This window comes from Oryctolagus cuniculus, chromosome 16, assembly GCF_051225735.1.
Source record: "Oryctolagus cuniculus isolate XC-2025 breed Fujian yellow rabbit chromosome 16, ASM5122573v1, whole genome shotgun sequence".
Classification (NCBI taxonomy): Eukaryota; Metazoa; Chordata; class Mammalia; order Lagomorpha; family Leporidae; genus Oryctolagus; species Oryctolagus cuniculus.
Genome location: NC_142882.1, coordinates 4,914,486 through 4,938,347, shown reverse-complemented (window position 1 = coordinate 4,938,347; position 23,862 = coordinate 4,914,486). Strand labels below are relative to the sequence as shown.

Genomic DNA, 23,862 nt, shown 5'->3' with positions numbered 1-23,862 from the left:
CTATTTCCCATACACACTCATCTGTGAAATTTTGTAGTGTTCCAGCAGTGCCACTATTTGGACACCAATATTCATTCCTGAAATTACTGCTACAGACTTGCTGTTTCCTACACATGTCATTAGGAATGCCCCTTTCTGGCCCACAAGCCAGATGAAGGGATTATCCATCACCATCACACCACTGTGCATGACATTATAGAGATCAAATCCCAAGGTCACTTTGGGTAAAAGGTGGGAGTTCTTCTTGATTCCCTCAATAGCAAAAACCAAGGCCAGAACATACTGGTAGTTTTTGGACTGAAACCTGCAGGAAAGGCACACGGATCTTAAAGGGAAAAGCCTCCAATCCAGATTATCATCAATTCTACTCCCATAACTGTTACAATTGCACTGTTCTGGCCAAAATTCCTGAGTTCCAATCATTCTTTTTACACCTACTGAGGATAGAGTGTGAAGACTGTCGTATTCGCTGCAGGACACATCCTCACAAGAAGCAAAGCTGCTACTACCTTCTCTTGGTCTACCAGTCTAAACGATTCTGAAAATAAGCTCTGCTATTTCACCATAATGTCTTGGGCATGCTATCACATGGCTGTCCATGCAGCCAAAGAACATGATCTTTTTGTATGCCTACCTCATCAATTTAATTCATTTCTGGCAACATCTACTAACTTATTATATTTGATATCTAAAGTAAATATTACAATATGCTCTGGAATGCCCTCTCTACATTTCTTGCAAATATAGGAAATGGATTCAACTTGTTAATGAACACATGAACAAAGGAATGGCACATCTCTTTAGCACTACCTCTATAGATGTTTCTTATATTCACAAACCACAATGATTCTTTACATTATTACATCATCAAATTCTTCTTGAAACAGTAATCACATACTTCTAAGGGTGCAGTTTGTAATGGGAAGAGAGAGTAACTCAACTGAAGGCTCTGTGATCAGAAAGAGAGAAGATGTCAGACTATTGAGAATGGTAGATGGAAGTCTGGACTTCATCCAGAAAAACCTCTTCCCCATAAAACTTGCCCATCAACCACCATCACAAACCAGGAAAATGAAATCAGATTCAGAACTCGAAAGAAGGAGAACAGTGAAAAGGGAAGAACACTTTAGAGAAGCCTGAAACACTCACAGGGTGGACTTGAAACACTGGGCTATGAGACCCATGGTGCCTAAAATTAAGACAGATAATCCTTTATTTGGAAAACTAAGCATATGTTAAAGTAAATCATCAGCATTGGTATCAGTATTTACTCCAAACAGGCCTTTTTCATTCAATTTTTGTTACAGAATTCAGCATAAATAGGCTTCCATGCAAAGAACACAATGGATTTCTATTTTCTGGGATCTGATATTTCACAAAGAATGAAAATGAGGAGCCCTTTGTATTTATATTAGATGCACTGGGTGTTGAGTATTGATGAGTATACCATGTCATGTTCACTGCTTGTTAATGGACACTGTGTGCTCCAGAGGAAGTGACAGTTTTTCATTTCTTCATTCCTGTTATTGTATAATATGTATGTGTGTATATGATATAAATATTGCCTCTTTCTATATTTACATACAAGTGTTCTATAGCATATATACAGTTGTTCTACCTCTCTATACTGTTTTATATATAAATATATAGCTTGTATTAATATTTATTGTCCAAATTCCTCATTCATGCTTTGTAGAATGAGGAAATTTGAAAATCCTTGTGAAAAGTATCAAATAATACTCAGTTTTCTACTACATATGTTGCTGTTCTTCTCCTCATTCTTCTACACCTCCATCTATTTCTCTTCTAATTTCTTCCTCCTGCTCCCCCACTGGAATCAAAAGATCTAGAAAGCTCATTGTCACTCTAGGCAATTCTGAGAGTTGCCCTTTTGATCTGTTTTATGCTGTGTTCCTTATTGCTAAGAACAATTTTTGAGCAATTATTATATATTCTAGATTTGGTCAGTATAACATTGGAGGATATAGTGTCTAAATCTATTTTTAGTTCAATATGAATTATTTTCCTAGTGTCATCAACATAGGTATTTTCTCCTGGATTTGCTGATATTTTATTATGATCTCCAGTTTGCATGGCATTCATCATGGGGGAACCTGGGTACTATTCATAGAATCTGCTCTTGAAACTGGAAATTCACTATCTCCTGGTCTCCATCATTTCAGGGTACACTTAAATGATGTGCTGCATGCATAACAATGGGGAATTGTACTACTAATAATAAGTAAATATTTCATAAATGGGATGTCATGTGAACATGTCAAATTAGGACACTTTATATGTGAAGAGAATAATATTACAATACCAAGCTAGTATCCATTAGATTATTTCTTGGAGAGATCTTTGGACAAATGCCTAAAATACATAATCAGTAGCATCACCTTGGTGGCACAAACTATACTTTTCAAATCATTTGGCTTTAATGATAATGCAATGATCTATGACCTAATATCTACTTCTATTGAAGATCTATGCAATGGAATCCTACTTCTTGTAGCATTACAGTAGAAACCAGAAAGTTAGCACCTTCATAAACAGGTGTGAAGGAAACAATTATTCTGTCCTACAAGTTACAATATTCTGTAGCATGAAATTATTATATATTTATATGTGTAACATTTACACTTATCTCTAAAAGAAAATATACTAAAGAGGGGCAGAAGCAGAATGATCCCCCTTCTGGGATGTCTGTACTTTTGTTCAGAAAAAGATAGAATCCGGGACACATCCTACATTTTGAAGATTAGAAGCATTAAAGTTCACAAGTGTAATTCACTATTAAAATATAATTATTATTATATATTTGCCTGAATCAAGCCATTTTATTACTGCTCCATTTGACTTCTTTCCACGAGCTGTCCAGCAATCCATGGGGGAACCTGAAAGTTATCTGCCCTGAGGCTCTGCAGCTGAGGTTTTCTGTTCTGATGAATAACACAAAAAGAAAAACATGTTTGTGGATGATCTTCTCCACCCCAGGTGCCAGGATTTTCTCCTTGTCCATGGATACAAAGACTCAAGGGAGAAATTCCTGTTAGTAAAATTTGTTGCATGGGCTTTGTCAAAAAAACCTCTCCATGAACTTTTTGCAATTATATACTTTGATTGCATCAGGGGCCTCAAAGGGAGGCATTAGGCAAGTTTCTGAGATGGCCCAACTCATTCAGGTTTCAAACAAGAACACTCTAGGATCACACATTCCAAAGATACAGAGAGCAAAGGGGCAGCTTCGCACAAACAGTGTCCTGGGTAGCACACATTGCCTTGATGCCACAGAGACCCCAAACTAATCCTGTTTACAGAGATACCCACTAGGACATGTGGTTTTCAATCACTGAGGAACCAGTAATCACCCTGAATTTGGAAGTTCCCATTCTGTATGTCAGATCACCACATATTCATTTGTAAAAAAGGAAAGCTTTCCACATTGCTGTCAACCATGATAATCATATGATGACTGCTTAGGCACCTACACCCCTGGTCAATGCTCTCATGAGAACTAGGGAATACTTGAGTACTTCTCACTTTTTACTAAAAAGCAGACAATACCAGCCAGAAGTTATGTATTTATTCTCACCTCCGCAAACACCAAGGACAGGATGATATCTGCAGACAGCTGTACTTCTTGAATGCAAGTGACTTTCCGGACTATTATGTAGGAAACCATAAGGGAAGCTACGTACTGTTAAACCTTTGCCAAACCCACAGAATGAACAACATAAAAGTAAACACAATGAATACCATGTCATGTAGGGAATGATGATGAGCAGCACTGACTAATCATTTGTGCTTGCATATCAGTGTGAGATATTGCTAATGGAGTAAATCTAATAAGGAGGGAGACGAGAGGGCAATTAAGAGAACTCATTCTAAAGTTTCCTAAACTCAAATTGCTTTAAATGCAGTGCCTAATATTTTAAGCAAAACAAATCTTCCATTGCCTAACACTGCTCTGATGCCATTAGGGAGATTTTGAATAGTGGCACATGCAAAGTGAGATGCAGAATAGGCACAAAATACAATCAAAGTTCAGTAACTTGCATACAATGAAAATAGAATGCCTTGATGAGCTAGATTCATTACAAATACAATGAAGAAACTTGTTGTATATTCAGTTACACAAGAAAAGTAAATCTAAGTCAGAGAGCAAGTATCTTCTATTCTCTCTAATGTGTGGAAACTAAAAGAAGTGTCAATATGAATGCACACAGTTCACTGAACAAAGGTTGGGAATGGAGAGGATGAACATTACACAATGAGACATCTTCAGAAAGTTCATGGGAAATGTGTGTAATGAAACAATTATGCAAAAATTTCAAGAAATTTAACACCCAGATAGATTATATATGTCAATTTCTCCTGGTAATGGGATGATCTCATGTTGAGTGATTTCATGTTCTTATCCTTGACTCCTAGTTTATCTGGGATTCCTACATTAATTTGCTCCAGTTTGATGGGGACATGCAAAAATATTCAACTGTTTTCAATCCACTTCCTTTGTTCCTGGGATTTTCTCCTCAAGCTAATTCTGCAAAGTAATCTAAATTATACTATTTGAAAGTCCTTGGTGTTTTCTGGCAGTAATTCTCATGCTTTCTTTGAGAACAGAAGGGAATTTCAAATCAATGAACTTGCATTTGTTTTAGATGAAGAAGGGAAATCCAAAAACACAGGGAAGCAGAATTGGGCAGAAGCTCCTATTTACCCTGTGTTGAGCTGAACACCACTGCCCATCCCCAGATCTACCAGGTAAGACATCAGAGTACATCCCAATAATCTCCCTGTTACAGTAAGTTCTCAACATGATTCTGAGGCAAGATTTATTTGAAGACATTCAAATTTAGGAAAAACCCAGGATATTAACATACACAAAGACTTCAGGCATTGTCTAAATAATTTCTCTTCATGAGTCCTTCAAAAAGTATAACATACAAACTACCTAAAAGGGAAACTCAAAGTCTCAAATTATTGGGATTAGGAAGATCTCATCATATTAGACCAACCGGATTGTCAGAAAAAGGAGAGCAAACACATTAACTTCTTCATCAAATGCTGGAGACTCAGTGAGGTCATATTTCTATTCCACAATAAAAAAAAATCTACAATATACTGTTCAAGTAAGATGTACATTTCCAGCCCAAGAGAGACAATGTACATTAGAATTATTTTACATTTCATGATTACTAGATTTCACCAAAATGGTGGGGAAGAAGCCAGGAGGACTCTCCCTCCTCATGATTCCCCAGGGAACCCATCCCCACCACTGCCATATCATATCACTGCCAGGTGCTGGTGCTCATCCTCTGACCTCCACAAACACTATTGAAGGTGAAGGCAGAGCATCTATCAACAAGCACTCCTACTGTTTCAATACACCCACCTGGCTAATTCTGATGCCAGGTAAGATCTGAAAGCACTGTGTGACAAAATATGAGACTATGAAAGACTTTATTGTGAAAGACTATATTAAGACTATCAGTGTAAAAACAGAGTACAGTCATTGTGTAAATATTTTGTTTATGTGCCACTCACAAAATGCAAAATACAAACCACCATAGGCTGCAAATGAAAATTTAGTGCCAGCAAGATTAAAATGATCAAATTACAATCATATAAACTGGACAGGCAGAATAAAGACAGCGGGAAAAGTGAGTTAAGCTTCTCATCTAACATTGGGGAGTGAATGAACAGGACTTGCTATTCTGAATTTAGGATACTTGTACAATTACAAATTCTCTAACATCAAGTACACATAAGTGGAACTTTCTCAACTTAGTGGTGAAAAGTTAAGAAAAATGAGTTTACTTCATAAGGAAATTGGATCTGGCCAAACCATGAAGCCACACTATCACTGGCCCATAGAATTCCCATGAGGATTCATCAGGGATGTTTCCACAGCTTTCCATAGGCCTAGGGGCTCTCTCTGGGGGCTGTCCCTGGGTGGCAGAGCTGTGAGGAGTTGAGAGGAGGTGAGGAGAAGAAAGCAGCTCTCTCCCAAGGGTCAGGGGCTATGCTGCTACATCAGAAAGCCCCATGTAACAAGGATCCCTCACTCTGGACTGGAAGAGGCAAGGTCAAGGGCACTTGAAACCACTGAGGGCTCCTGTGCAGGATGAAGCTCCTGCCTCTGCTGTTGCCTGAGAATCCTCACTTGAGACTGTGGTGCACCAGCTCTTGACTTGGCTCAAGCCTCAATCTAGGGGCTAGTTGCAGTACACATGAAGGCCTCTGCAAACACCCAGAGATGCTGAGAAGGTTGCAATCCCAGAGCCATACCATAAAGATCCCTGGAGGCTGCACTGTGCTGCACTAGTGTAAGCCTGTACCTGAGGTGCCAGCATCCTACGTGAGCGCCGATTCATGTGCAGCTGCTCCTCTTCTTATATAGCTCCCTGCTATATAACCAGGGAAAGCAGTGCAGGGTGGCCAAGTACTTGAGTCCCTATACTCAAGTGGGAGACACAAAAGAAGCTCCTGGCTCCTGGCTCCTGGCTTTGGAGCTGCCCAGCTCTAGTCTTATTGGCCATTTATGAAGTGAATCAATGGATGCAAAATTCTCTCTCTCTCTCTCTCTTTCTCTCTCTCTCTCTTTCTCTGTGTGTCTCTCTCTTTGTCTCTCAAATATATAAATAAATATAATCTAATAAAACATTAATGAAGAGCCCCAAGGTTCTCCCTAAGTGGTATTTAGCAAAGTTCTATGGAAAAATTCAAATGCATTGGGGCCAGTACTGTGGCACAGCAGGTTAACGCCCAGGTCTGAAGTGCTGGCATTCCATAAGGGCACCTGTTCAAGGCCTGTCTGCTCCACTTCCTATCCATCTCTCTGCTATGGCCTGTGAAGCAGTGAAAGATGGCCCAAGTTCTTTAACCCCCACACCCATTTGGGATACCCAGAAGTTCCTGGCTTTAGATTGGTGCAACTCCAGCCATTGCAGCCAATTTGGGAGTGAACCAATGGATGGAAGACCTCTCTCTGTGTCTCTGTTTCTCCTCTCTCTGCATAACTCTGATTTTCAAATAAATACATAAATATTTATAAAAAATTTCAGGCCATTATCAGCTATGGACACACTTTTCATGTTGGAGGGTAGCCCTGATCCCTTGAATGAACCAAGACTTGTGCAGAAGAGCAAGAAAAGACTCCCTAACACCCACCATTGTTACACTGCAAAGACAACGTGAATGTGGTTCGGCAGCACCAATATTTTTCTGGTTTAAATGTAAGGGATTCCATCGGACCCCAGAAGACCCAAGAAAAGCATATTTGTGTACAGCATACTCTGAAATCACATTTTATAATTATTGCCTCTGAGGAATATGATTGTGCAGGGTTTATCTATTTTTTTATATCTAATTTTGGATTTAATTTCCCATGTCTAAATCTTGTACAATAAAGGGGTAAATGATGCTTCCACATAAAAAATAAATGCCTATATGTATCTACTTAAAATATAAACAGTCCTAATTTAAAACAGAAAAAGGAAACATGGCAAGTCAGAATAGAATAGATTCTTCACATAATGAATACACATGTGTGCGACTCAATAATTACTAATAAATCAAAATATCAATGAGACACTATTTGCAGATACCAACTCAGGCCACCCATTAAGATCATCAATGTGAAGGGAATAATATTGTTATAACTGGCTGGTATCCATCATCATAGTTCTGGAGGGTTCTGTGGACATATTCCTAAAATACTGTATCACATGTATTGCTTGGTTGCACCAATTATATGGTCCATGATAATGGATTCTCAGAATTCATTGGCTTTAATCATAATGTGAAGATCGATGCCCTAATATCTATCTTCTATCAAAGATCTATGTACTGTATTCCTACTAACTAGATTATTAAAGAGAATCCAGTTAGAAAGTCAGGGACTTTCAAAAATTGGTTTGAGAATAAAATTATGCTAGACCACAAAGAGATCTTTAGGCCTGAACTAATCATAAAGGTAGTTACATGGAAGAAAGATATTTATCATATTTTACTATGGAAGGAAAATACAAGAGATGAAGAGGCAGAATAGCCTTACTTTTGAAATACCTTCATATTTAGTTAGCTGTCTAAACACAAAAATGTTAATCTTATGGAGTGAAACATTTTCTTTCATGGCCTATATTTTAATTTCCATAGGGATTTTTTGAAAAAATGCATTCTTATAGACCCCCAAATATAGTGCCTCGCAGAAAAGTTGATCAGCACATGTAGAAGAGCTCAAGTAATCATAAGGATGTGTATTTCAGGGCATGGGTTGGGAGACACAGCTTTGCTGAGCCATGATGGATTTTTGACCTGATAAACTGGAGAATGGAGGACAAGAAGAGGAGCAAATACCTTCTATTTTCTTCTACGAGGAGACACAGTCTCTCATCCCACAATTCAGAGATAGGCCAAAAACAAATTTCATCATGAGCCTCAAATAATTTATCATCAATTACTATGAGGGGTAAGTCATGGACAGTCCAGGGACACAGGCGTCATTTATCTAAACATTTGCAGAATCATCAGGAAGTACCTAACAGGACAACTAAGGAAATATGAATAAAGCAAAGGCCATTACCCTTGGTATATGAATATGGGATTATTGACACTTCTGTAGTGGTGTATCTATAAATGGGGGGGGGAGCAGCAACCACCATTTCTCCATCCTTATGAAGACTGTTTTGCATGTCAAAAAAGCACAAACTATTGTCCAGCCAACACACAAGGAAGGGAACCTACAGCAGGGGAATGTGAAAAAGCAAAGGGAGCATTCTAGAAATCTGTGCAAAACCCTAGAACTCAATTGTGGTGGAACCTTCAGAGTCAGGCAGGTCCTTGTGACAGGCTGGTTTTAAGTTTAAGGTTTTCCCACAGGATATAGCCTGCCTGAGGGATTCTAGGTTATCCTCCTTGGTTGCTTCAGAGCAGGGACTATCCCTTTGTGGGAAACAAGTTATAGATATCAGTCTGTTCCTGGCTGTAACTAGCACATTTCTTGCTTCTGCATTTCTGCTTGCTTGCCTGCTTGATAGTGGTCAAGGCCAAGAAATGTAGTTTCTGTCTTATACCCCCCCCCCCAACTACTGCATCTTGGGGCATTCTTCTCCAGACTTACTCTGTGAAAGGGCAGTCACTAGCTGGCTAATAAAGACTCCTAATTTGACCTCAAAAGTCTCTCTGTGTTTTTTGTCTGTGTGCTCCTCAACAGTCCACACACATATTGAGTTTCTGTGTGTGTGTGTGTGTGTGCACATCTGTGTGTGTTTCTACTAGAATGGAAAAACCATTCTCATGCTCTTCCATCTGACACCTCTCTGCCAAGCCTCCTTCCCTTCCCTATAGTCAGGAACCCTTTATTCCATGGGGCTCAGCAGCTGACGCCTCATATCCATGTGAAAAATAAAAGATAGAAAGCATATTTTTGGCTGATCCTTTACACCCCCAGGTGCTTTGAAGTCATAAAATTCTATGGTTAGCAAGCTCTCAGAGAGGAACTGCTGTTAGATTTGATACACAGATCTTGCCCCTTTGGATAATGCAAATAGACAGCATCACAGGGTGCAATGGGACTTGTCAGGTGAGAATCTAGAAGGGCCAGTCTCAGTCAGGAGGTAGCCAGGAGCATTCCAGCATCAGACTCCCCGAAAGACAAAAGAAGAAGGGGTAGTGTCAGACAGACATCTTGCATACAGGGCAGCCACAGAACATCTCCTTGTTTTGCACAGATTTCATAGTAATCCTGTGCACACAGACACCCACAAGTACAGGTTTGCCCAAGTACTGTGGCACCACTCATCACTCTCAATTCAGACACTCCTAAACAGTACATCAACTTCAATGTATCTTGGTGGCCATATATCCATGTGTGACACCTTTCCCCAATGGTCTAACATCCACACTAATTCCACAAAGATTTACACATACAGCCATAGGTACTTCTCATTTATGTCCTTATGAGAACATGGGACTTAAGTGAGAAAGTCTCTTTTTTTCACCCTAAAGCAGAGAAATCAGCTGGAAATTATCTCTATTCCCACACCTACAATCACTAAGGGCAGGTTCACACCCTACAAATATCTACATCTCTGGATTGCAAGTGGTTCCAGCAATACTCTGTAGGATACAGTCATGGAGAATACATATCATTATTCCACTTCAAAACCTGTGCATTGTGCAACAAAAAAGCAAACCCAAGGTAAACTGCAAACTTTAGGCAAAGGGATGCATCAACAGTGGCTCAGCAATTCTCATATATACCCTACTATCGACTTTCACAAGATGTTGTACATGGAGGATAGCCGCTAAAGGGGTTGGAAACATATAAGCCAATTCTAGTGTTCTGCTCAGATATTTAATAAATTCCAACTGTGGTAAAACAGAAAGCCTAATAGTGTTATGATAAACAGATTTTTCATCCAGGCACCCCCAGTGTCTTGCCTTTATTAAGCACCTGAATTAATACAGTTCAATTGTCTAAGATCCTTCCATTTTCTATGAAATTTTTTGAGGTACTCTAACATGTTACATACATAGACTAAAATATCACAATACTATTAAGTGTTAATCAAAACTGTAAAATAACTTAAGAACATAGACATATGTGATTTGATCATCATCTACTGAACACATGGAGGAAATGATCTTCTGTATTTCCTAAACATAATCAAAATAACAATATAAACATACACACACATATGCACACAGTTTTAAAATGCAAGCACTTTTAGATATCAACCGATCTGATATTAGAAGATGCACCTGCTAATGGCTACTCATACACAAATGAGTGTGACTCAGCAAGTGTTCCTATGTTCAGAGACAACCCCATAAAGTTATGACATTTCCCACCCAAGTGCTTCTCAGGCTATAGGAGCTGAAGACACTGTTGGAGGTTTTGGGGAGAAAGAAGTAATTCTATGAGGAACTGACTACTGTGTTGGAGTTGATGGGGACTGGTGAAGCCACAGCAACTTCAGCTGGCTGACAAGGTCACAGCAGAAGTACTATGTCAGCAAGGCTGGGAATGACAGCTGTGGTCCTCTTGGTGGTTTTAGGTTTGTTGAGAACTACACTCTGCATAAGAGAGCTGGAGCTTCCTAGTGGTACCACTAATCATTGCTATATTCCTATTTTTAGAGAAGAATGCTTAGACTCATAATCCCCAAAATGACTTTACTTTGCAGAATTTTCATCAAGCAGAATGTTAGTGTAGGAGAAGGGGTTAATGCTTTACGCAAAGTTGAGCAGTTTGTGGAAAGAATTAAAATGCTACAGGCTCCCAGGTATATATATCCCTCTGAATAAAGATAAATGTTATTAAAGTTTTAATTTAATATGTGCTACAAATATAATAATGGTTAGGATGCGAAAACCGTGGAATAGACCTAAGTGAAACTTTAGATAGGTACAATAAAGAAATTGAATAGCTACAGTAAGAAGTGCAAAAGAGGGTATATATTTAAAAATTGTAACTAGAAGTAGACAAACAATCTAGAGGCAACATAAAATACAAGGTCAATGGTTCTAAGAAAGTGGAAAACAGACTTGTTATTGTAATAAGAAAGAATCACTATGTGACTTATGATATAAAAATACAGTCTAGTGCTCGAGAGCCAGGGCCATGCCATCAGCCTTGCTGTGAGTGTGTCTCTCATTTATTCCTACACTGACACCTCTCACCCCTTCAGGAACCCTTGGACTTGCTGGAGCTAGACTCAAGCAGGGGACATTTGCAATTTACAATGCCTCAATTGGGGAAAAGGCTTTCAAAATGTGATACAAATCAGTGGAGAATCTGGTGCTTCTTCATTTATCTTTAAGAATAATGAAAACTGAAGCTGAGCTGTGGTGTAGTATGTTAAGTTTCCACCTGCAGTACTGGCATCCCTTATATTAACAGCTCGAGTCCTGGTTGCTCCACATCTGATCCAGTTCCCTGTAAGACTCAAAGGAACTCAAAAACAACAAACTAAACATATAGTAAGTAATTGGAAATGGCTTCGATGCATATTTTAAAAAAAAGAAAGAAACTGAAATGGCGAAAGGTACTTGAAAACATGCTCAGGACCACTAGCCATCAGGGAAATGAAATCAAAACCACAGTCATGTTTCACCTCTCCCATCAGAATGGCTCTCATAGAAAAATCAACAACCAACCTATGTGGGAGAGGATTTGGGGGAAAAACTACACTAATCCACAGTTGGTGGGAATATGAACTGTTGCAGTCTTTGTGGAAGACAGAAAGGAAATCTCCAAGACTGAAAATAGATCTGATACATGACCCAGCCAACTGACTCCTAGGAATTTACCCAAATAAAATGAAATCATCATGCAAAATGGTCATCTGTACTCCCATGTTCATTGCAACTTGATTTAAAATAGCTAAGATATAGAATCAACCCAGATATCCATCAACTGATGACTGGATAAATAAACTATGATATATATATATATATATACTCCAGGAATATTAATCAGCAGCAAACAAATCTTGATTTTGCAACATTGATGCAACTGGAAATCATGATACTAAGAGAAATAAGCCGGTATCAAAAAAGATATGTACTATATGTGTTCTCTTCTCTGTTATAACAAGTACTTAAAATGTAATGTATTTGAGTGAAATTGACAATTTGAGATTCCATGTTTGTTTATAGCCTTTGTCTATTTCTCGGAGAAATAGTTTTGTTTTCTTCATACCATTTGTAGAACACTCCACACACAGTAGGGTAAATCTCATGAGAATAAAGTAAACTAGAAAATAGTTCTTTGCAAAAATCAGAGTAGGAATAATAGAGAGAAAAAGAAAACCATGAGATTCTGGACAGGAGGGAGGGTTAGGTGAGAAGTATCTCTGTGTTCCTTACAGAGATATATATGAAGTTCATATATATATGAGACTTGTATACCTCAACTAAAATTTGAAATATAAACACATTGAGTAAAGTACACACAACAAAATATGTTTTTAAAAAAGCAGAAGTAACAACAAAATATAAGTAATCCATGAACAATGGGAATAGGATATGATGGACATTTCTGCACAGATAAATATATGACCAGAGGGCATTACAAAGGATACTAACCAGCAATAAATATGGAGAAACCATTCCACACCAGAAGGAGACTCCACATCACATCCACTCCAGGGCTACAATAAATTTCAAAATTGTTCATGTGATGGACATTCCATGGGAATTTGGAACCTTCAAAATCATGATAGTGAGAAAGTTACAACACCAATGGTATGTCACCTCCTTAGCAAATTGAACATAAAATTCCTCTAGGAACAAAACATTCCACATCTAGGATACACTAAAAATTAGAAAATATGCAAACATCTCTTGTACATCAGTGTTTTTCTGCAAATAACCAAAGTTGAAAACAACGCACAAGTCAGTAAATGGTTAACTAGAGACACAAAACTAATGGGATTAATACAATGAATTATCAGTTTGCCATGAAAAATGTAGATTCCTGCATAATGTGGATGCTTCTTGAAAACAGCATGTAAAAGTAAAGGTCATCTAAATCCACAGAGTCCAATATTTAAATTATACAAAACACTTAGGACCATTTAATGCATGCAAACAGAAACAGATTGGTGGTTGTGAGACTGGCAAGAGAAGGAATGGAGAGTGACCATTAATGGATAAGGAACTTGATTTGTAGTGATGAAAATACTTTAAAATATGACATAGATGATGGTTGCAAAGGAGTGTGAAAGGTCTAAATGTCATTAGTTCACTTTAAAATTGTCACTTTCTGCTGAATTATTTTCAGGTCAAGATGTAAAAATTACTTTTTTTTACCTGATATTGGCGAAAGCAAATCTAAAGCCAAAGTCAATAAAAAACGGAAATGAAAAGATGGAAAATAAGTTTGCAGAATCCTTCTACCTACATATAGTGAAAACTTGGTGTGTAATTATTACATCAATTCAAAACTATGTGAAATGATACACAGTTAATCAGTTTCTGGACAATGCATTATACACACTAAAATGATTTAACATGTCTAATGGTTGCACTGAAAATACTCGATGTTATAAAGCTGAATTTAGACTCTAATGAATGAATAAAAACAGCAAATGAATGTATAACTTATTTTTTTACCAGACATTTAAAGAAGAACTAACTCCAATTCTTCTCAAACTATTCAGAACAATCTAAAAAGAGGGAATCCTCCCAATTTCTTTCTATGAAACCAGCATCACCTTAATCCCTAACTCAGAAAAAGATGCAGCATTGAAAGAAAATTAGAGACCAATATCTCTGATGAACATAGATGCAAAAATCCTCAATAAAATTCTGGCCAATAGAATGCAACAACACATCAGAAAAATCATCCACCCAGACCAAGTGGGATTTATTCCTGGTCTGCAGGGATGGTTCAACATTCGCAAATCAATCAATGTGATTCACCACATTAACAGACTGCAGAAGAAAACCCATATGATTATCTCAATAGATGCAGAGAAATCATTCAATAAGATACAATACCCTTTCATGATGAGAATCTAAGTAAACTGGGTATAGAAGGAACATTCCTCAATATACTCAAAGCAATTTATGAAAAACCCACGGCCAGCATCCTATTGAATAGGGAAATGTTGGAAGCATTTCCACTGAGATCTGGTACCAGACAGAGATATCCACTCTCACCAATGCTATTCAACATACTACTGGAAGTTTTAGCCAGAGCCATTAGGCAAGACAAAGAAATTAAAGGGAAAAAGCTTTGGAAGAACTCTACTAAGAGAATTGGAACTCATTGAAGAGTTTGGCAAAGTAGCAGGATATAAAATCAGTGCACAAAAACCAACAGCCTTTGTATACAGAGGCAATGCCACAGCTGAGAAAGAACTGCTAAGATCAATCCCATTCACAATAGCCATAAAAATAATCAAATACCTTGGAAGAAACTTATTTTATTCAAATATGAATATTACAATGTTGACCAGTTAAAAATGAAAATACATAAATGAAACTTTAAAGGAGGGCCTCTATATGAGATGGGTTTTTGTGTGTGAACATAAAACCCAGACTAAGATTTTTACACAGTATTATTTTTAAGAAGAGAGGAGGATTGGGGCCAGTGTGGGGGTGTAGTGGATATAATCACCACCTGTAACCCTACCATCCCATGTGGGTGCCGGTTCATATCCTGGCTCTTCCACTTACAATCCAGTTCACGGTTAATGATCCAGAAAATGCAGTGGAAGATGGCCTAAGTCCCTGATTCTCACATGGACAGCTGAATTAATCTCTTAGGTTTGGTATGAACCAGCACTGGGCCACTGCAGATATCTTCAGAGTCTATCACCAGATAGAAAGCTTCCCCCACTCTAACACTGATTCTGTGAATCAGTGCTTCAGAACAAAAATGCATTAAGTGAAGTATAAATTGTTCATAAGGAGGCTACATTCTGCAAGTTATAACATCAGAATGCAAAATCGGTTTTATAAATATTAGTTTCTAACCATTGAAAACTGAGAGAGTCTTAAGAGCTACTCCTGAGAAAACATGTTTCCTTGGAAACTATTCTATATCTTATTACTTTCAAAGTATTCTTCTCAGGTCTGAAGAGAATAATGTAGCACTTGGGGACAAAGATGCAGCCAAGGAGCCCCGCACTGGAGGCCAAGATGGAGAAGACCTCCACAGCCACCATGACCTTCCCCTTGGTGCTCTGGTAGACAGGCAGGAAGGTCACCCAGACACTGCAGAACACCAGCATGCTGAATGTCAGTAATTTGGCTTCATTGAACTTGTCAGGCAGATTCCTGGCTAGGAAAGCCACAGTGATGCTGGCCAGGGCTAAGGAGAACAGGAAACCCAGGACACAGTAGAAGGCAGTGACTGAGCCCTTCTTGCACACCAGGATGATGTGGCCATGCTCAGAGTGAGCATCTTTGTTGATAAAGGGAGGAGAAGTCCCAAGCCAGATGGCACAGAGAGACAGTTGGATCAGGAAGCAGATGGGAATAATGGAGTTAGGTACCCCTGATAGCAGCCAGTGTTTCATCCTTCTCCCTGGGGCAGTGACCTTGAAGGCCAGAAGCACAGTGATAATTTTGGCCAGGACAGTGGAAACAGCCATGGTGAACACCAATCCTAACGTGGTCTGCTGGAGGACACTGGTGGTTGTGTTGGGACAACCAGTGAACAGCAAACAGAGTAAGCAGAAGATGAGAGCAATGAGCAGGATGTAGGTGAGACAACGATTGTTGGCCATGACTATGGGAGTGTCTCGGTGCTTCACAAAGACCCCAAGAACAACAGCGGTGAGGACAGAGAAGCACAGAGCTGTGCAGACCAGGGTCATCCCCAGGGGATCTTCAAAAGATAGAAAGGTCACTTTTTTGTGGAAGCACTGTTCTCACTCTTTGTTGGCATACTGGTGATTTGGACACTTCACTAACTTGTCCATATCAGGTGAAAGACATACAGTAACATCATCCCACGTTCAGTTATTTCTGATTCACAAGGACCTTCTAGAATAACTGACAGAGTGGATTAGGCAACTTATCGTTTTCTCTTTTTGAAGAGATGATACAGAAATTACTTGCAATTAATTATGCCCATCTTCCTCATGTGAGACAGGCTGCTATTACTTCATCCCCCTATTTTATATTACATACCGTTGTGTATATTGTCTTCTTCTCCTAACAAAGCCCTAAGACCAATTCTTTGAACCTATTCATGATGCTTCAAACAATACATTAGTCTGTGTCATTTGTAACACCATAACTTCACTGTCCATGGTTTCTTGAGTTCAGGAAGTGATGATCTAGAGGATTCCATGCATGGTGAAGGCTACTCTGCCTTTGTACATGGCCGATTCTTGCTGCATCTTCTCTGTCGTTCCCTGTCTTCGTGGAGGAACGACACAGGACCCTGCGCTGTTCTTTTGTCTGCTCGGCCCTCCCCGGTTTTGCTGCTGATTCTTCCCGGGTTGGCTACCGTCCCTTCCACCTCCGTGGAAGGGCGGTTCCCCCTAGCTACTTTCCCCACTTCCGCAGGAGAGTGGCACACCGCCGGCCGGCTCTCTCGGGGGCTGCACAGGTGTTCCCTCAGATGGATGTTCCCCTTAGATGTTCCTGGTGCATGTTGTCTCTCTCCTCCTTTATAGTCCTCTTCTGCCAATCCCAACTCTGCTACCCACACGCCGAGTACGCTGTTCTCCTCCAATCAGGAGTAAGTCCTACAGTTTATTGGTTGAACTGGAGGCAGCTGTGTAGAAGCTGTTTCTCCCTTCTCAGCGCCATATTGTGGGAGAGCAGATGCATAGAATAAGTCCTAATTCTAGTAACTTAGTCTAGTCTGAGTTGCTCCCAGTTGCTCCCCACACTTCTCTTTCAACACTAGATAGCAGCGTCCCTCAACCGTTACTTTAATGGTGCGATTCGCTCCCTACTCTCATGGCCTAAAAGCTGCCCAAGGCTCACACTATTTGTAATGAAAGATTATTGATTGATTGAGATATTGATTTAATTCATTTGAATCACCATGTTACAGATAGAGGAAGAATGACATGGAGACAGTGGGAACTCTTCCATCTGCTGGTTCACACCCTACATGGCCACAACAGCCAGAGATGAGCCAATCTATAGCCAGGAGTCAGGGGTTTCTTCCCAATCTCCCAAGTGGGTAAAGGGGCTCAAGCTCTTGGCTCCACTGGTTTTCCAGGCCATCAGCAGAGAGGTGGAACAGAAGAGGATCAAGGGCCAGAGCAGTGGCATGGTAGATTAACCCACTCTCTATGGCATCGGTATCAAATATAGGTGCTGGTTCCAGTATTAGCTGTTCTGCCTCCATTCCAGCTCTCTGCTATGGTCTGGGAAGCAGCAAAAGATGGCCCAAGCACTTGGGTCCTTGCATCTGCCTGAGAGACCCAGAAGATGCTCCTGGCTTCAGATTTGCAGAGCTCCAGCCATTGCGGCCATCTTCGGAATAAACCAGCATATGGAGACTCCTTTCTCTGTTTCTCTGCCTCCCTGTAACTCTGTTTTTCAAATGAATTAAAGAATAATTTTAAAAAAATAATATGCACAGAGCAGAGCCCCCTGAGGGCCTCTAGTACAAGTTGTAGTGTACAGCATTCTTGCTTCAACTTTGTTTCCAACCTTCTCACAATTTCCACATTTCTTAAGCAATCTTAATATACCCTTTAGGACACAAAAGCATTCGTTTTTGCATTTAATGGGTTGTTTTATTTCTTTGTTTATAAATCACAGATCTCTGTTTATTTTATTAAATATTTTTCTGCAGTTATGCTAATTACTATCACTAGTAATTCATGGGCTAATAAACTGAATTAGATTTTGTGCACCAATTTGAAAAATAACTGTAGATCAATATCCCTGATGTACATAGACACAATAAACGTAGGCAAAATACTAGCCACCCGAATCCAACAACACATCAGAAAGATTATTCTCCTAGACCAAAGGGGATTTATTTCTCGTATGCAGGGATGGTTCCACATCCAAAAATCAATAAATGTGATATGCCACATTAACAAAGTGAAATCCAAAACCACATCATTATCTCCATAGATGCAGAGAAAGCCTTTGACAAAACTCAGCACCCCTTTATGATGAAAACCTTAAGCAATTGGATATAGAAGGAACACTCAACATAATCAAAGCAATTTATAACAAACCCACTTCCAATAACCTACTGAATGGGGAAAAATTGCATGCATACCTATTAAGAACTGTAACCAGACAAGGATGCCCACTCTCACCCTTGCTATTTAATATAGTCCTAAAAGTTTTAGCCAGAGCCATCAGGCAAGAAAAAGAAATCAAATGGATAGAAATAGGGAAGGAAGAATCCAAACTATCCCTATAAGGAACCCAAAATACTCCACAAAGAGATGACTGGAGTTCACAAAAGAGTTTGGTAAAATTGCAGAATATACAATCAACACACAAAATCAGTAGCCTTTGTATACACAAACAGCCCCACGGCTGAGAAAGAACTTCTAAGATCAATTCCATTTACAGTAACTACAAAAATTTAAATACCTTGGAATAAAAAAAGGACATTAAAGATGTCGATGATGAAAATTACAAAACATTAAAGAAAGAAATAGAAGAATGCATAAAAAATGGAAACATATTTCATGTTAATGGATTGGAAGAATCAATATCATCAATATATCCATACTACTGAATGCAATTTATGGATTCCTTGCAAACCAATCAAAATACCATGGAACTGGAAATCATTATGTCTAGTGAAATTATCCAGTCACAAAAATATAAATATCATATGGTTTCTGAGTTGTGGTTATTAGTTGAATACCTAAAATGTAATCTATAGGGACAAAACTGACACTTTGTGTACCATCTTCTTGTGTACCTGAGAAGATCACCTGAATGAATGTGAGTTTTCTCTCTCCCCTTCTTACCTAATTTCATCTGTGGTAATTTTTAGAATACAGGGGTGTCCCAATATGAGCAGAAATTCTTGCTCTTGAGAGTACTCCTACAGTAGAGGTATCACTCTCCTTCAGCTGTAATGTGGGATGTCTTTGTCCAGTCCTGAAAGCCAGATGAGGGGACTCTTCCTGTCCTTATCTCACTGTGCATGACACGACAGAGGCAAAATCCCAGAGCCACACTGGGCAAAAGAGAGGGGCTCCAGCTGATGTCCTCAAATTCAGAGTCTGAAAGAAGGAGAATCATGAAAATGCAGAACATTTGGATGTCATAATCACTCACTGGGGAGCCTCAAAGCACTGTAGATCAAAAGGCACTTTACCTGGTGAAGCTGAATGGCTGTAATCTATTTTATATGGAAATCTGAAAAGTATTTTCAAATAAATAATTACTATTGGTAGCAGTTCTAACTCCAAATAGGTCATATTCTCTGAATATTTTCTCCAGACCTGCATGCAACTAGTCTTGCAGGCCAAGGAAAAATATCATGCATTTCTACAGGCACTGACACAGAACTTCCTCAAGGTTAGACTACAGGTACCCCTTGTATTTCAAGTGCCCTGCATATTTGGTCATGATGAACTGTCTATTACATGTTGATGGCTTGTTCACACTCAATTTGTGCCTGTCAGGAAGACACATCTTTGAATTCTGGGGCACAGGATTTTATGTTTCCAACATATCAAATTATAAACTGGCTTTTCAAGTATCTTTTTATTATCTATGTTGCTTTCTGTGTGAGATAAGTTGAAAATTCTCCTTGCATGATTTTTTCACTTGTGAAGTACCTGTGTTTTTATCACAGTCTTTTCCTCCATTTAAGAACCGTGTTGGTTTCTCATGGTCATGGGATGATCTCATTTGAGGTTTTCATTTTCTTCTCCATGACTCAGCATTTATCTGGGATTCCAACCTTAAATTGCCCTAGTTTGATGGTGACCTACACACAAATCTCTCCTATTACAATGGCTCTTGGGCTATGACTGTTGTTGCTTCAGACAAAAATTCTAGGGTTTTCTGCTCAAACACATTTTGCAAAGTAATCCAAATGATACTTTTTAAAAATACATTGATGTTTTGTGGTAGAAACTCTTATGTGTTTTTTTTTTTTTGAAGACTGAAAAAGGTATTTCAAATCAAAGAACTTGAATTTTTAGTAAATTAAGAATGGAAATCCAAAAACACAAAGAAGCAGAATTGGGCAGAGGCTCCTACTCAATACATGTGGAGCTGAATGCCATGGCCACCCCCAGGTCTACTAGGTAAGACATTCCAGAGTGCATCCCAACTGTCTTCCTGTATCTGTAAGATATCAATGTGATTCTGAGGGTTGAAGAACAAGGAAAACAAACAAATTAACTCCCTCTTCAAATGCTGGAGTCTCAGTGAGGTAAGACTTCCTATTCCAGAATAAAAATATTCCACAATATACTGTGCAACTTAAGATGTAAATTTCCAGCCCAAGGGAGACAAGGTACATTAGATTTATTTTACACTGCAGGATTACTAGGTTTCACCAAAATGGTGGGGAAGAAGCTGGAAGGATTCTCCCTACTCACGATTCCCCAGGGAACATTCCACTCACCCATCCCCACTCCTCTCCAGGTCTCACAACTTGGGATAGAACCTGGTAGGGCCTGTTGAGCTGCAGAGCAGTGAGGAGTTGACATGGGGCAGTGGCACAAACACACTTGGCTCCTCTGCAGCTCAGCCCTTGGGAGCAGCACACATAAAGCCCCATAGCCCCATATTCTGCACCAAAGAAGCAAGGCAGGTTGTGTCTTCTCATTCTTCATGCACATGACCCATATTCCTGTACAGGACATGGTTCCTGCCTCTGTCCTCTCATGGGAAACCTGTGCTCACAGTGCTGAGGCTCCTGACTTTGTGTGAAGATCAATGTGCGGGCACTCATTATGGCTGATGTGTAGGTCTCTGTGAACCTCAGAAGTCATTATGGAGGAGCTGACCTGAGAGGTTCCACAATAAGGAGCCCTTGGACCCATCCTCAACCCCCTTAGGTGCATTCACTGCATTCTTGCAGGCATGTGCAAATCCACCCTTTGCCTCAGGCACCCTCTAATGCCTGAGGGCAGTATTGACCATGACTGAAAGGAAGAAAGACCTGGGCTTAAGAGCAGTAGACAGCTCCAAGTCAAGAGTGGGTGAACTGAAACATTCAAGAATAATGGAAGGGATCTCCATGGGAGCACAAGGTGGCCCTGCAGAAATAAAATTCAATGCCAATATGTTTCTAGCTAATCAAATAAACAAGCCTATCAATACATAAGTAGATAAAGCTCTCCATTTTCCTGTTTATCTATTTGTGAACTTAATTCAGTCACATATCCTCTCATTTTAACACAAGCACTTGTACATCTGCCTCAAAGGAAGCAACTGGCCCCAGCTTTCAAATGTTTCATCCTCTCACTCACCTGTACGGTACAAGCATATTTCAGGATTCCCTTACATCAGGAGGAATACTGTTGAACACATTCACTGTATGGAACAACCTCCTAATTCTTTGTGTCCTGGAGCCATGGCCCGGATCTTACCTGTTTCAGGGAATGTCTTCCCAGTGTCTGCTTACATGAGCTCACATGAAATTTCCAAAATTCACTTGAACCCTACGCCACCACTCATACTTTCCTTTATACAATCTTGACCACCAATATCTTACTTCTCAGTTCTGTTTGAATGCTTCATCTTATGTATGTACTGCAGCTTTCCAATCTCTGTGTCGCACAATGGAATACCCTTTTATCACCTCAGAATGCATTTCCTTCATACCATACAGGTTGATAGGTGCTTCATTGGTAGCATTCACCTTCATCATTCATTTCCTATAAAAGATGTGAGAAAGAGTCAGAAATTTCTCCATGTTGAAAACCTTCCAAAACCTATTTGCCTATTGTCAACATGCATGCATGTAGCACACACACACAATGTAGATTTGTTTTCAATCTGTCACATTAAAAGCCGTGTTCTATGTCATCATGAAGCCAGACACACAGGTAATAAAAGGAAAATAAGCTAATGGGGTTACATCAAACTAAGGAGCTTTTGAACAGCAAAGGAAACAGCAACATGAAGAAACAACTGATAGAAGGGGAGAAAATATCTGCAAACTAATCAGCTAATAAAGGATTAGTATGTAGGAGTAATAAGGACCCCATGAAACTCAGTATACACAAAACAATCAATCCAGTGAAGAATTGGGTAAAGGACATAAATAGGCATTTTTCAAGGGATGAATTACAAAAGACAAATAGATGACATCAACATTGTAGTGTAGCAGGTTAAACCTCTGCCTGTGATGCTAGCATCCCATATGCACACAGGTTGGAGACTGAGCTGCTTCACTTCTGAACCAGCTCTCTGCTAATGTACCTGGGAAAGCAATAGAAGATCACCCAAGTCCTTGGTCCCCTGCACCCACGTGTGAGACCCAGAAGAAGCTCTAAACTTCTTAGCTTGAGCTAGGAAGTTTATGAACAGCAAAGGAAACACTCGACAAAGAGAAAAGGAATCAGGCTGAATGGTAGAAAATATTTACAAACTATCCTCCTGATAACCAATTAAGACATAAAACGTATAAGGAGCTCAAGAAACTGAACCAGGCCGGCACCGCGGCTCAATAGGCTAATCCTCCACCTAGCAGCACCGGACCACAGGGTTCTAGTCCAGGTTGGGGCGCCAGATTCTTTCGCAGTTGCCCCTCTTCCAGGCCAGCTCTCTGTTGTGGCCCAGGAAGGCAGTGGAGGATGGCCCAAGTGCTTGGACCCTGCACCCGCATGGGAGACCAGGAGAAGCACCTGGCTCCTGCCTTCAGATTAGCGTGGTGTGCCGGCCACGGCACGCCAGCCGTGCTGGCCGTTGGAGGGTGAACCAACGGCAAAAGGAAGACCTTTCTCTCTGTCTCTCTCACTATCCACTCTGCCTGTCAAAAAAAAAAAAATGAAAGAAAGAAAAAAAATGAAACTGAACCACAACAAAACAAATAACCCAGTGAATAAATGGGCAAAGGAAATGAAAAGGCATTTTTCAAAGGATGAAATACAACAGACACATGGACAAATGACCATCATGGAAATGCAGATAAAATTTCATGTGAGCTCATGGAAGCAAATACTGTGAAGCTGTCCTCAAATCAGGTTTAAAGGAGGCATCCCATGGAGCTGTACTCAATGAAACAAGCAATTTTTTATCACCTAAGTTAGAATGGCTATCAACCAAAACTTAAAAGGAAAAAGAAAAAGTGCTTGTGAATATGTGGGAGAAAAGGTACCTAGTCCACTGTTGGTGGGAATGTATACTAGTACAGCCATTGTGGAAGACAGCATGGGGATTCTTCAAAAATCTGAATATAGATCTACCATTTGACCCAGTCATTGCACC

General features: G+C 39.6%; 1 protein-coding gene and 1 pseudogene across 1 annotated transcript; both read right to left on the bottom strand.

Moving 5' to 3' along the window:
- On the bottom strand, positions 1-22,297 carry LOC149121413 (vomeronasal type-2 receptor 116-like). The gene is made up of 4 exons (XM_089316276.1): positions 22,255-22,297; positions 15,573-16,372; positions 2,848-2,942; positions 1-304 (listed from the first exon to the last, which is right to left on the bottom strand). The coding sequence occupies exons 1-4, from the start codon at positions 22,295-22,297 to the stop codon at positions 1-3; spliced, it is 1,242 nt and encodes a 413-aa protein (XP_089172402.1).
- Positions 1-23,862, bottom strand: part of LOC108176155 (vomeronasal type-2 receptor 116-like) — a 70,194-nt pseudogene that overhangs the window by 5,019 nt on the left and 41,313 nt on the right.

Coding starts and splice junctions, on each gene's coding strand:
- LOC149121413 (XM_089316276.1), bottom strand. CDS start 22,297: ATGAAGGTGAATGCTACCAATGAAGCACCTATCAACCTGTATG. Junction 16,373..22,254: donor AGCACCTATCAACCTGTATG/GTATGAAGGAAA, acceptor TCCACAAAAAAG/TGACCTTTCTATCTTTTGAA. Junction 2,943..15,572: donor CTGAGAAGAATACTTTGAAA/GTAATAAGATAT, acceptor GTTATTCATCAG/AACAGAAAACCTCAGCTGCA.